Source organism: Nerophis ophidion, linkage group LG04, assembly GCF_033978795.1.
Source record: "Nerophis ophidion isolate RoL-2023_Sa linkage group LG04, RoL_Noph_v1.0, whole genome shotgun sequence".
Lineage (NCBI taxonomy): Eukaryota > Metazoa > Chordata > Actinopteri > Syngnathiformes > Syngnathidae > Nerophis > Nerophis ophidion.
Window position 1 is genome coordinate 68,802,108 of NC_084614.1, and position 11,541 is coordinate 68,813,648.

Consider the following 11,541-nt stretch of genomic DNA (forward strand, 5'->3'; position numbering starts at 1 on the left):
CGTTCAAAGGGGCGGAGGTTTTGCAGTTTTTTTCTAACTTATGCAATTTTCTCGCTGCCCACGGTCTCCTCTTGGATATAATTGTTTTAGAGACCCTCCTTTTTCTCCAAGGCTGTTTTTGGCCAGGGTGTCTCCCATTGACTGATGTGTTCCAAATGGCGTAGGTTTTGCAGTTTTTTCTCACTTGCACGATTTTCTCGCTGCCCTCAGTCTCCTCTTGGATAAAATTGCTCTAGAGACCTTTTTTCTCCAATGTTGTCTTTGCTTAGTGTGTCTCCCATTGACTGATGCATTCAAAGGGGTGGAGGTGTTGCATTTTTTTTATAACTTATGCAATTTTCTCGCTGCCCTCAGTCTCCTCTTGGATAAAATTGCTCTAGAGACACATTTTTTTTCTCCAATGTTGTCTTTGGTTTGGGTGTCTCCCATCGACAGATGCGTTCAAACGGTCGGATGTTTTGCAGTTTTTTTCTAACTTGTGCGATTTTCTCGCTGCCCTCAGTCTCCTTTTGGATAAAATTGTTCTCGAGACCCTAATTTTTCTCCCATGTTGTCTTTTGTTAGCGTGTCTCCCATCGATTGATGCGTTCAAAGGGGCGGAGGTTTTGCAGTTTTTTTCTAACTTATGCAATTTTCTCGCTGCCCACGGTCTCCTCTTGGATATAATTGTTTTAGAGACCCTCCTTTTTCTCCAATGCTGTTTTTGGCCAGGGTGTCTCCCATTGACTGATGTGTTCCAAATGGCGTAGGTTTTGCAGTTTTTTCTCACTTGCACGATTTTCTCGCTGCCCTCAGTCTCCTCTTGGATAAAATTGCTCTGGAGACCTTTTTTCTCCAATGTTGTCTTTGCTTAGTATGTCTCCAATGGACTGATGCATTCAAAAGGGCGGAGGTGTTGCATTTTTTTTATAACCTTTGCAATTTTCTCGCTGCCCCCAGTCTCCTCATGGATAAAATTACTCTAGAGACACAATTTTTTTCTCCAATGTTGTCTTTGGTTACGGTGTCTCCCATAGACTGATGCGTTCAAACGGTCAGAGGTTTTGCAGTTTTTTTCTAAATTGTGCGATTTTCTCGCTGCCCTCGGTCTCCTTTTGAATAAAATTGTTCTAGAGACCCTAATTTTTCTCCAATGTTTTCTTTGGTTAGCGTATCTCCCATCGACTGATGTGTTCAGAGCTGTGGAGGTTTAGTAGTTGTTTTTTTAACTTATGCAATTTTCTCGCTGCCCTCGGTCTCTTCTTGGATATAATTGTTTTAGAGACCCTCCTGTTTCTCCAATGCTGTCTTTGGCTAGGGTGTCTCCCAATGACTGATGTGTTCAAAGTGGTGGAGGTTTTTCAGTTGTTTTTCTCACTTACGCGATTTTCTCGCAGCCCTCAGTCTCCTCTTGGATAAAATTGGTCTAGAGACCTTCATTTTTCTCCAATGTTGTCTTTGCTGAGTGTGTCTCCCATTGACTGATGCATTCAAAGGGGCGGAGGTGTTGCATTTTTTTTTATAACTTATTCGATTTTATCGCTGCCCTCAGTCTCCTTTTGGAAAAAATTTGCTCTAGAGACCCAAATTTTTCTCCAATGTTGTCTTTGGTTAGCGTGTCTCCCATCGATTGATGCGTTCAAAGGGACTGAGGTTTTGCAGTTTTTTTCTAACTTATGCAATTTCTCCTTTGGTTAGCGTGTCTCCTATCGACTGATGTGTCAAAGAGGTGGCGGTTTTGCAGGTTTTTTGTAACTTCTGCGATTTTTTCGCTGCTCTCACTCTATTCTTGGATAAAATTGATCTAGAGACCCTAATTTTTCTCCAATGTTGTCTTTTGTTAGCGTGTCTCCCATCGATTGATGCGTTCAAAGGGGCAGAGGTTTTGCAGTTTTCTAACTTATGCAATTTTCTCGCTACCCTCAGTCTCCTCTTGGATATAATTGTTGTTTTCTCCAATGCTGTCTTCTGTTAGGATGTCTCTCATTGACTGATGCGTTCAAAGTGGCAGAGGTTTTGCAGTTTTTTCTCACTTATGCGATTTTCTCGCTGCTCTCAGTCTCCTTTTGGATAAAATTGCTCTAGAGACCCTAATTTTTCTCCAATGTTGTCTTTGGTTAGCGTGTCTCCCATCGATTGATGCGTTCAAAGGGGCAGAGGTTTTGCACTTTTCTAACTTATGCAATTTTCTCGCTAACCTCAGTCTCCTCTTGGATATAATTGTTTTAGAGACCCTCCTTTTTCTCCAATGCTGTCTTTGGCTAGGGTGTCTCCCAATGACTGATGTGTTCAAAGTGGTGGAGGTTTTCCAGTTTTTTTTTCTCACTTACGCGATTTTCTCGCAGCCCTCAGTCTCCTCTTGGATAAAATTGCTCTAGAGACCTTCATTTTTCTCCAATGTTGTCTTTGCTTAGTGTGTCTCCCATTGACTGATGCATTCAAAAGGGCGGAGGTGTTGCATTTTTTTTTATAACTTATTCGATTTTGTCGCTGCCCTCAGTCTCCTTTTGGAAAAAATTTGCTCTAGAGACCCAAATTTTTCTCCAATGTCTTTGGTTAGCGCGTCTCCCATCGATTGATGCGTTCAAAGGGACTGAGGTTTTGCAGTTTTTTTTCTAACTTATGCAATTTCTCCTTTGGTTAGCGTGTCTCCTATCGACTGATGTGTCAAAGAGGTGGCGGTTTTGCAGGTTTTTTGTAACTTCTGTGATTTTTTCGCTGCTCTCACTCTATTCTTGGATAAAATTGATCTAGGGACCCTAATTTTTCTCCAATGTTGTCTTTTGTTAGCGTGTCTCCCATCGATTGATGCGTTCAAAGGGGCAGAGGTTTTGCAGTTTTCTAACTTATGCAATTTTCTCGCTACCCTCAGTCTCCTCTTGGATATAATTTTTTTAGAGATCCTCCTTTTTCTCCAATGCTATCTTCTGTTAGGATGTCTCCCATTGACTGATGCGTTCAAAGTGGCAGAGGTTTTGCAGTTTTTTCTCACTTATGCGATTTTCTCGCTGCTCTCAGTCTCCTTTTGGATAAAATTGCTCTAGAGACCCTAATTTTTCTCCAATGTTGTCTTTGGTTAGCGTGTCTCCCATCGATTGATGCGTTCAAAAGGGACAGAGGTTTTGCAGTTTTTTTCTAACTTATGCAATTTTCTCGCTGCCCTCAGTCTCCTCTTGGAGATAATTGTTTTAGAGCAGTGGTTCTTAACCTGGGTTCGATCGAACCCTAGGGGTTCGGTGAGTCAGTCTCAGGGGTTCGACAGAGCCTCCGGACACACCCAACTCACCGTGTAAATAAAAACTTCTCCCTATCGGCTTTATGGATACGGCAACAGCAGAAGTACGACTGATTTGCTTGTGTGAGTTTACGCACTGTGTTGGTTTTGTTCTGTAAACAAGGTAATGTTGATGCACGGTTCATTTTAAAACAACATAACTTTGTCTTGAATTTGAAAACAAAAAAAAACATTTTATTTTTCACTACAGAAGGGTTCGGTGAATGCGCATATGAAACCGGTGGGGTTCCGTATCTCAAATAAGGTTAAGAACCACTGTTTTAGAGACTCTCCTTTTTCTCCAATGCTGTCTTTGGTTAACGTGTCTCCCATTGACTGTCTCGTTCTAAAGGGCGGAAGTTTTGCAGTATTTTTCTTACTTGTGCGATTTTTTTCGCTGCCCTCAGTCTCCTGTTGAATAAAATTGCTCTAGAGACCCTCATTCTTCTCCAATGTTGTCTTTGGTTAGCGCGTCTCCCATCGACTGATGCATTCAAAGGGGCAGGGGTTTTGCAGGTTTTTTCCAACCTAGACAAATTTTTCCGCTGCCCTAAGTCTCCTCTTGCATGAAATTTATCCCGAGACTCTTATTTTTCTCCAATGTTGTCTTTTGTTAGCGTGTCTCCCATTGACTGATGCGTTCAAAGAGGCGAACGTTTTGCAGTTTTTTTTCTTCACTTATGCAATTTTCTCAATGCCATTAGTCTCTTCTTGGATAAAATTGCTCTGGAGACCCTCATTCTTCACCAATGTTGCCTTCGGTTATGTTTCTCCCATTGACTTATGCGTTCAAAAGGGCGGAGATTTTGTTACTGTTTATTACAAGAGATAAAGATGTTATATTGTGAGTATAATTCACAATTATGACAAGAGGAACATTTTAAAAATGTTAGAATGCATTTGTAATGTTACAACAAAACTTCTGCGATTTTTCTAAGGCCCTCAGTCTCAGATAAAATTGGTTACCATGACGTCTCGAGAGCCTTTTATGTTCTTCATTGTTCCTGTTTGTGAGTCTCTCCTATTGACTGATGCATTCAAAGTGGCTTTAATATTGTGTTTTTTCAGCTTGTCTCTTATCAACTGATGCCTTCAACGTGGCAAGGTTTTTGGATTTTTTCCCTCCAAACTGAAGCAAGTGAAGCTTGATTTTCTCACTGCCGCCCTCAGTCTCCTCTCGGATAAAATTCCTTATGAGACCCTCATTTTTTTCCAGTGTTGTTTTTTGTTAGCGCAGACGCTGATTCTTCTCCAATCTTCTTGTTTGTTAGCGTGTCTGCTATAAACCGTTTCGTTCAAAGTGTGGGACGCTCAAGCTAGTGGCGCTCTTTTTTTCTCACTGCCTTCAGTGTTTTCTCAATAAAAAATGATCTTCTTACCATCATGGGGCCCTCGTTCTCCATTTTTGTAGTTTGTTCGCATGTGCTCAACACGGTGGGGTTTTCACAGTTTCCTTACTATTGTGTTTTGTCAGCTTGTCTCTTATCACCTGATGCCTTCAACGCGGCAGGGTTTTTGCAGTTTTTCCTCCAAACCGAAGCAAGTGAAGCTCGATTTTCTCGCTGACGCCCTCAGTCTCCTCTCGGATAAAATTTCTTATGAGTCCCTAATTTTTTTTCCGGTGTTGTTTTTTGTTAGCTCATCGACCGATGTGTTCAACGGGGCTGAGGTTTGCAGGTTTTTTTTTTTGTTGTTGTTTTTTTTAAACTAGTGGGATTTTCCCGCTGCCCTCAGTCTCCTCAGGTCAAATGGGCCACCATAACAATTATCTGGAGACCCTGTTTTTTCTCCATTATTCTTGTTTGTTAGCATGTCTGCTATGGACCGATTCGTTCAAAGTGTAGGGCGCTCAAACTAGTAGTGCTCTGTTTTCTCATTGCCTTCAGTGTTTTTTCAAAAAAATTGTCTTCTTACCGTCATGGGGCCCTCGTCCTCTATTTTTGTAGTTTTTATCGCATGTGCTCAACACGGTGGGGTTTTCAGTTTCCTTAATATTGTGTTTTGTCATCTTGTCTCTTATCAACTGCCTTCAACGTTGCAGGATTTTTGTAATTTTTCTTCAAAGCTCAGGTTTCTCGCTGCCGCCCTCGGTCTCCTCTTGGATAAAATTCCTTTTGAGACCCTCATTTTGTGTTTTTTCTTGTTAGCGCCCCGACTGATGTGTTCAATGGGGCCAAAGTTTTGCAGGGTTTTTGGTTTTTTTCAAAGAACTGCGATTTTTTTCACTGCCCTCAGTCTCCTCTCAGACATATTGGGTCTCCATTACGTCTATCTCGAGTGGGGTTTTCACAGTTTCTTGCAGCAGTAGCTCCAATTTGAGGAAAAGTAGATCCGTAGAGGAAAAGTGTTGTGGTGGATGGTCCGAAGCTTAAACAGCAAACAAAGTGGATTTAGTACAAAACCTTTATTTACCCATAATCAAAAGTAGAGAGTTGGATTGAATTGCCCATGCAAACAGACAGCGTCCTCCGGAGGATCCAGAATCAAGCAAAATCATATCAAATATTGGTCTACTGGCATTTTATTTGTTTCCCTCATGTCTCAAGGTCCTGTTGTTTTGCAACTGCTAGCTCTGCAACGACCTTGGATCCCTTAGTCATAACAAACAAAACATTTTGTAGAATGGTTAGAAAGACCAAAAATTAAACTTTCACCTACATATGCTCTTCCAGTGATTCAGAGGCTTTTCGATAGACTTTCTTTTTGGACTAAAACAGACACAAAATATGGTATAAAGGTCAGAAATTCCACTACAGAGTCTTATTTTTGACCGCAATGAATCGCCGGCAGTTAAACGCAACCTGATCTTGTTTTTGTGTCTCCTTCGCCGACAGGAGGCCAGTCTGTCCGTCTGGATGTTCTTCAGCGACAACACGGCCGCCACGCTGACTTACTTCGATCCCAAAGACTACAACTTCAACGCCTCCTCGCTGGACGACAAGGTGGCGTCGGTGTCCCAGGAGCCCCAGCAGCGTTGGCCCGTGGTGGTGGCAGAAGGCGAGGGCTCCGGCGAAGTGGTGCGCGTGGAGATGACCATCGGCGAGGCCTGCCAGAAGACCAAGCGCAAGAGCGTCATCGCCTCGGCCGGCATCCACGTCAAGGTCCGCTTCGGCCCGGAGGACGACTCCGAAGAGGAGGTGACCACCGAGGGAGAAGCGGAGTCGGCCCCTGTTACCCGACGTCCTGTCCTGGATCCCAACGTAAGCGGGCGGATTTACGAGACGTCCAACGAGCAGCCCGCCAGCGTTCCCATCGATTACACCAACTTCCCCACCATCAGCAACCAGGAGCCGCCCACTGAGATGGACGAGGAAGAAGAGGACGAGGACGACGACTTTGTACACTCGCGTCGCAACATGACCGACCTGGAGATCGGCATGTACGCCCTCCTGGGCGTCTTCTGCCTCGCCATCTTGGTCTTCCTCATCAACTGCATCGTCTTCGTGCTCAAGTACCGCCACAAGCGGATTCCTCCGGAGGGCCAGGCCAACATGGACCACTCCCACCACTGGGTCTTCCTGGGCAACGGCCAGCCGCTGCGGGCGCAGTGCGACCTGTCGCCGCAGCAGGCGGAGAGCCCCGGCAACCCCCTGGAGGGCGTCCAGACCTGTTGCCACGGCGACCACCACAGCAGCGGCAGCTCCCAGACCAGCGTGCAGAGCCAGGTGCACGGGCGCGGCGACGGCAGCTCCGGCGGCTCCACCAAAGAGAACGGCGAGGACGCCAGCTCGCCCACGTCCAAGCGCAAGCGGGTCAAGTTCACCACCTTTACCACGCTGCCCTCCGAGGACCTGCCCTACAACTCCATCCCCGTCGCGGACGAGGAGGACATCCAGTGGGTGTGCCAGGACATGGGCTTCCAGGACCCCGAGGAACTGCACGACTACATGCGCAGAATAAAAGAAATCGCCTGAGAGCCGAGGCGCCGCGCTCTCCTTTTTACCCGTTCCCCCTCCCTCCCCCCCACCAACCCCCCTCCCGCCGCAGTGGAAGACCAAAACCTTTCACGGACTCGGTAAGTTTTGCTTTGTTCCGTTCGTTTTTGCACAGTGCTGTGATCTTCGACACGCTCGCACTCGCCACTGAGGAGCAACAACAACAAAAAAACAGAAATTATATTTAAAAAAGGAAGTGAGGACGCAGAAGGAAGCCAAAGACGGACGATCTTGAAGATCTAAGCCAGGCGCTAGCTTCTTTGGGCTTCAGTGGAAGTGGACGCGAGCAAAGAGGCCTTTGATGAACACTACAAAAACACTCTCATTAAAGGCTAAACTTCTTTATTCTATTTTTTTTTTCTTTGCCAAAGTAGGAAAAGAGTCAACGGCCGTACTTTTTCGTCATCTTCTTTTGTGTCAGCTGCACAGATATCATTTGTACTCACCGCTTACGTTTTTCTACACAATCCACTGCCCTCCTTCTACTTGCCACTACTACACCAGTACGTACGGTAAGGAAGCGATCATACGGCCACATTTCTGGGAGGCAATGCTAACTGCTGAAAATGGTGGAAAGGGCCACTCCCAAGTTGGAAACGCCACAAAACACATTATAAGATACTCAGCACTCCGCTGCCATCTGGCGGCGAATGTGGATAGTGCAACCCTCCCTCCACACACACACACTATTTGTCACGTTTCACGTGTCAGGTCAACCGTGACGAACGGGGGGGTTGGCATATGAATCCCCTTCCTACTGGCCCCAGGACAGTTCCGATGCCTTACTAACACACACACAGGTCACGGCGCACCGGTAGCGTGTGTGTGCGTGCAGCGTCTTACCCCGTAGCAAGCAGCTCTGTGCGTGGCGAGGATCTTTGCATGGACGGCGTCACTTACAACTATTATTATTTATTATTATTATTATGATTATTGCCATTTTCATCACCCAAATTTGTAAATGTGGTAAGAATATACTCATGCATTATGCGCATGCCATGATGATGTCACATACATGCAAACATTCCTCTCTGCTGTGTATATATTGACATATATACAGAAATATATATCTAAGACGGCTGCTTGCACAGACAAAAAAGCGCCATGAAAATTGTAGCTGTTTTTTTAAATTATTATTATTTTTATTTTTGGAAAGAACTGTTTGACTGTTATAGTTGGAAATTGCAGAATTTTTGCCCCACACCCCAAATTTGTTTTTATCCGGAGCATAAAAAAAATTCTAATGTCAGCGTTAATCCACAAGAAGGCCAGCGGAGAGACGTAGTGTGTGTTGGTGATTTCGGTCGTCATATTTTTTCTTTTTTTTTTCTCCAAAGTATTCGGATGCAAACGACAGACGTGTGTGTGGGTGAAATGTAATTCCCGAGTAAAAAGATTAACCTGGGTGATGTGCAAGCTAAGTTGTGTGTTATCGCACATGCCACTAATTATCTGGTGACGTTTTCAAAAAATGTGAATTTGGGTCGTTCAAATTCTGTGTAACATGTATTTGGTACTTTTAGAGGCACGGACCGAATTCCGGCTGTACTACCGGGTACCGAGTCACGGATAAATTAACATTGCCATAGAGCGTCACGCCCGTTTGGCAAACCAGTCGGCACCGACTCAAACACTTGGCAGGGAAACGAGCACTCGGAACAGATTCAGTCAGATTGCCTCAGGTTTCAAAGTCAAAGCCCAGGGGCCACATCTGGTCCGCTGCATTAAATGGAATTAATGAATTAATTCATTCATAAGTGTCTTTTCTTACTAAATGTAGTTGACTAATAATTCTGACAGAAAAAGAATACATGTAATGTATGCCATTTTTTTTTATCTTTTAAAATTGATCTAAAATTGCAACAATTATGTTATCCTACATTCCTGAAAAAATGTTTTTGTTAAAATCAAAATAAGCGAGTCAGGATTTTAAAACAGGTTATTCCTTTAAAAAAAAAATTTTACTATAAAATTTTTATTGAATACATTTTTGTTAGTTTTTTTATTAATCAGTCCGACAAAATAATACACAGTGATACCTTAATAACTCATATCCAATTCCAGAACCAAACCCAGCCCAGCAACATTCAGAATAAAAAACCAACAGAGCAATTGAGAATGGAAATGGAAAATGGCTTATTGATAAAAACTGATTTGAAAAAAAAAAAATGTGGCAATACACCGTAAAAGCAAAAAAAAAAAAAACATAGATTTTACAATCAAAACATTAAAACAGATTTTTATTTTCATGCACATGCTGTAAAGAAAAACATTGTACTTTTTACGGTAAAATTTTGGCAAACCTCACAGCTGTTTTTTTACTGTAAAATCTACAGATTTGTTTACAGTGTACGTAAAAATATATATACAATTAATGAATAATTGTATAATGCCATCATAAGACATTTTATATGTTAGCGTATGTTAGTTTCCATGCCAACCAAGCAAGTATGCCTGATAGAAAGCGATCAAAAGTGAGGCTGCCTTTTTCAAAATGGCTTGATGCTAATTTACTAGCTAGCGTTAGCGATCTTTAGACACTTTCAAATTTGGAAACGAAAATTACTTTTTAAAAGCACATTACAATCAAAACAGCTGGTGTGTACAATACTTATAGTATCAAGACTTTTTAGGGATCAACACAAGATAAGACTGGCACATTCCACTAAAGGGCACATACATTATTCTTATTTTGTGTGTGTTTTTATTTTACTAAACCAATAATAAAACACATCAAAGGAAAGCAATATGTTGACACACTTTCGTATCTTCTGCTGATTTTGGAGACACAAATGTGAGTCAAAGATCCTCTATTTGACAGGAGCGACATACAATCGATGTTGCGTCATTTCTAACGTGGCATCCCTGTGAAAACAACACAGGAAATCTGGCCATGACGTCATCCGGGTTGCACCTAACGTGGTTTGCACATGGTCCAGGTGGAGTGTAAAACGGCTCCCGATGTAAAACATAAGTCACAAATGACATGTATTCTCCTGTAACCTTTCATCTGGACTACATGTCATCCGTCGTTTTATATAATCCGTGTAATCTGGATTCGGTGTCATCCCTGTGGATTTATCTCAGGTTGCCGATGACATTTCGAAATAACACGGCTTCAGAAAGCGAAGAAAAGAAATATACGACAAAAAGGCGTTTTGATAAATTGTGCTTTTTCGGCATTGGGCTCCAGTTTTGAGCTGAGGGCGTTTTGAAGTTTCTTTAAGATCCTTTTTTTTTTCATTTTATTTTATTCCACACACCATGAGACAAAATAGTTGTTGTTGTTTTGTTTTTTTAGACCGCTTTAAGGGATTGGGTAAGTCTCAAAGCGGATTGGGACACCTTCGTTGTGCTGAGAAAGAACTGCATTTTTGGTGTCTGTTGCCCCGGTGGATTCTTTAAAGACCCAATCCAGATTTGTTTCGGCAAAAACAAGCTCTGCATTTTTGCTTTTTAAAATCGTCTCTATTTGATTTGAAGGACAACACGTCCATTTCATTTAGTCCGGAAAGCATTTTTCCCCTGCAAAAATGCGCCTTGAGAGTGCCTGACCTCCACCAAATCCAATTTAAAAAACAAACCCAGCCATTTTTATATTTTAATGTATCGGCTCTCGCTTTTTGTAGACCATGCAAGATTTTCAAAAAAACTTTGCTCCAAGAATTATAAATAAATAACCAAACTGCTTATTTATTTTTTTCCACAACACAAGCATATACAGTCATGGTCAAAAGTCTACATAAAAATGTTAAGAACATAAGGTCATGGCTGTCTTGAGTTTCCAATCATTTCTACAACTCTTTTTTGGGGGGGATTGAGTGATTGGATCACATACTTGTTGGTCACAAAAAACATTTATAAAGTTTGGTTCTTTTATGAATTTATTATGGGTGTACTGAAAATCTGTGCTGCGTCAAAAATTGTAATATTTGGTTACATGTCCCTTGGCAAGTTTCACTGCAATAAGGCGCTTTTGGTAGCCATCCACAAGCTTCTGGTTAAATTTTTGACCACTCCTCTTGACAAAATTGGTGCAGTTCAGCTAAATATGTCGGATTTCTGACATTGACTTGTTTCTTCAGCATTGTCAGGACTTTGGGAAGGCTATTCCAAAACCTTAGTTCTAGCCTGATTTAGCCATTCCTTTTCCACTTTCGATATGTGTTTGGGGTCATTGTCCTGTTGGAACACCCAACTGCGCCCAAGACCCAACCTCCGGGCTGATGTTTTTAGGTTGTCCTGAAGAATTTGGAGGCAATCCTCCTTTTTCATTGTCCCATTTACTCTCTGTAAAGCACCAGTTTCATTGTCAGCAAAACAGGCCCAGAGCGTAAAACTACCACCACCATG

The 11,541-nt window shown here is 42.6% G+C and overlaps 1 protein-coding gene across 2 annotated transcripts in view; it reads left to right on the plus strand.

Annotated features, from left to right (window-relative positions):
* The window catches only part of tmem132e (transmembrane protein 132E), a 975,100-nt gene extending 963,954 nt beyond the window's left edge, over positions 1 to 11,146 (plus strand). For both annotated transcript variants that reach the window (XM_061898877.1, XM_061898876.1), the window contains exon 9: positions 6,088 to 11,146. In XM_061898877.1, coding sequence (XP_061754861.1) covers positions 6,088 to 7,167 — 1,080 coding nt within the window. In that variant the 3' untranslated portion in view covers positions 7,168 to 11,146. The remainder of the gene's footprint in view (positions 1 to 6,087) is intronic.
* The last annotated feature ends 395 nt before the right edge of the window (positions 11,147 to 11,541 follow it).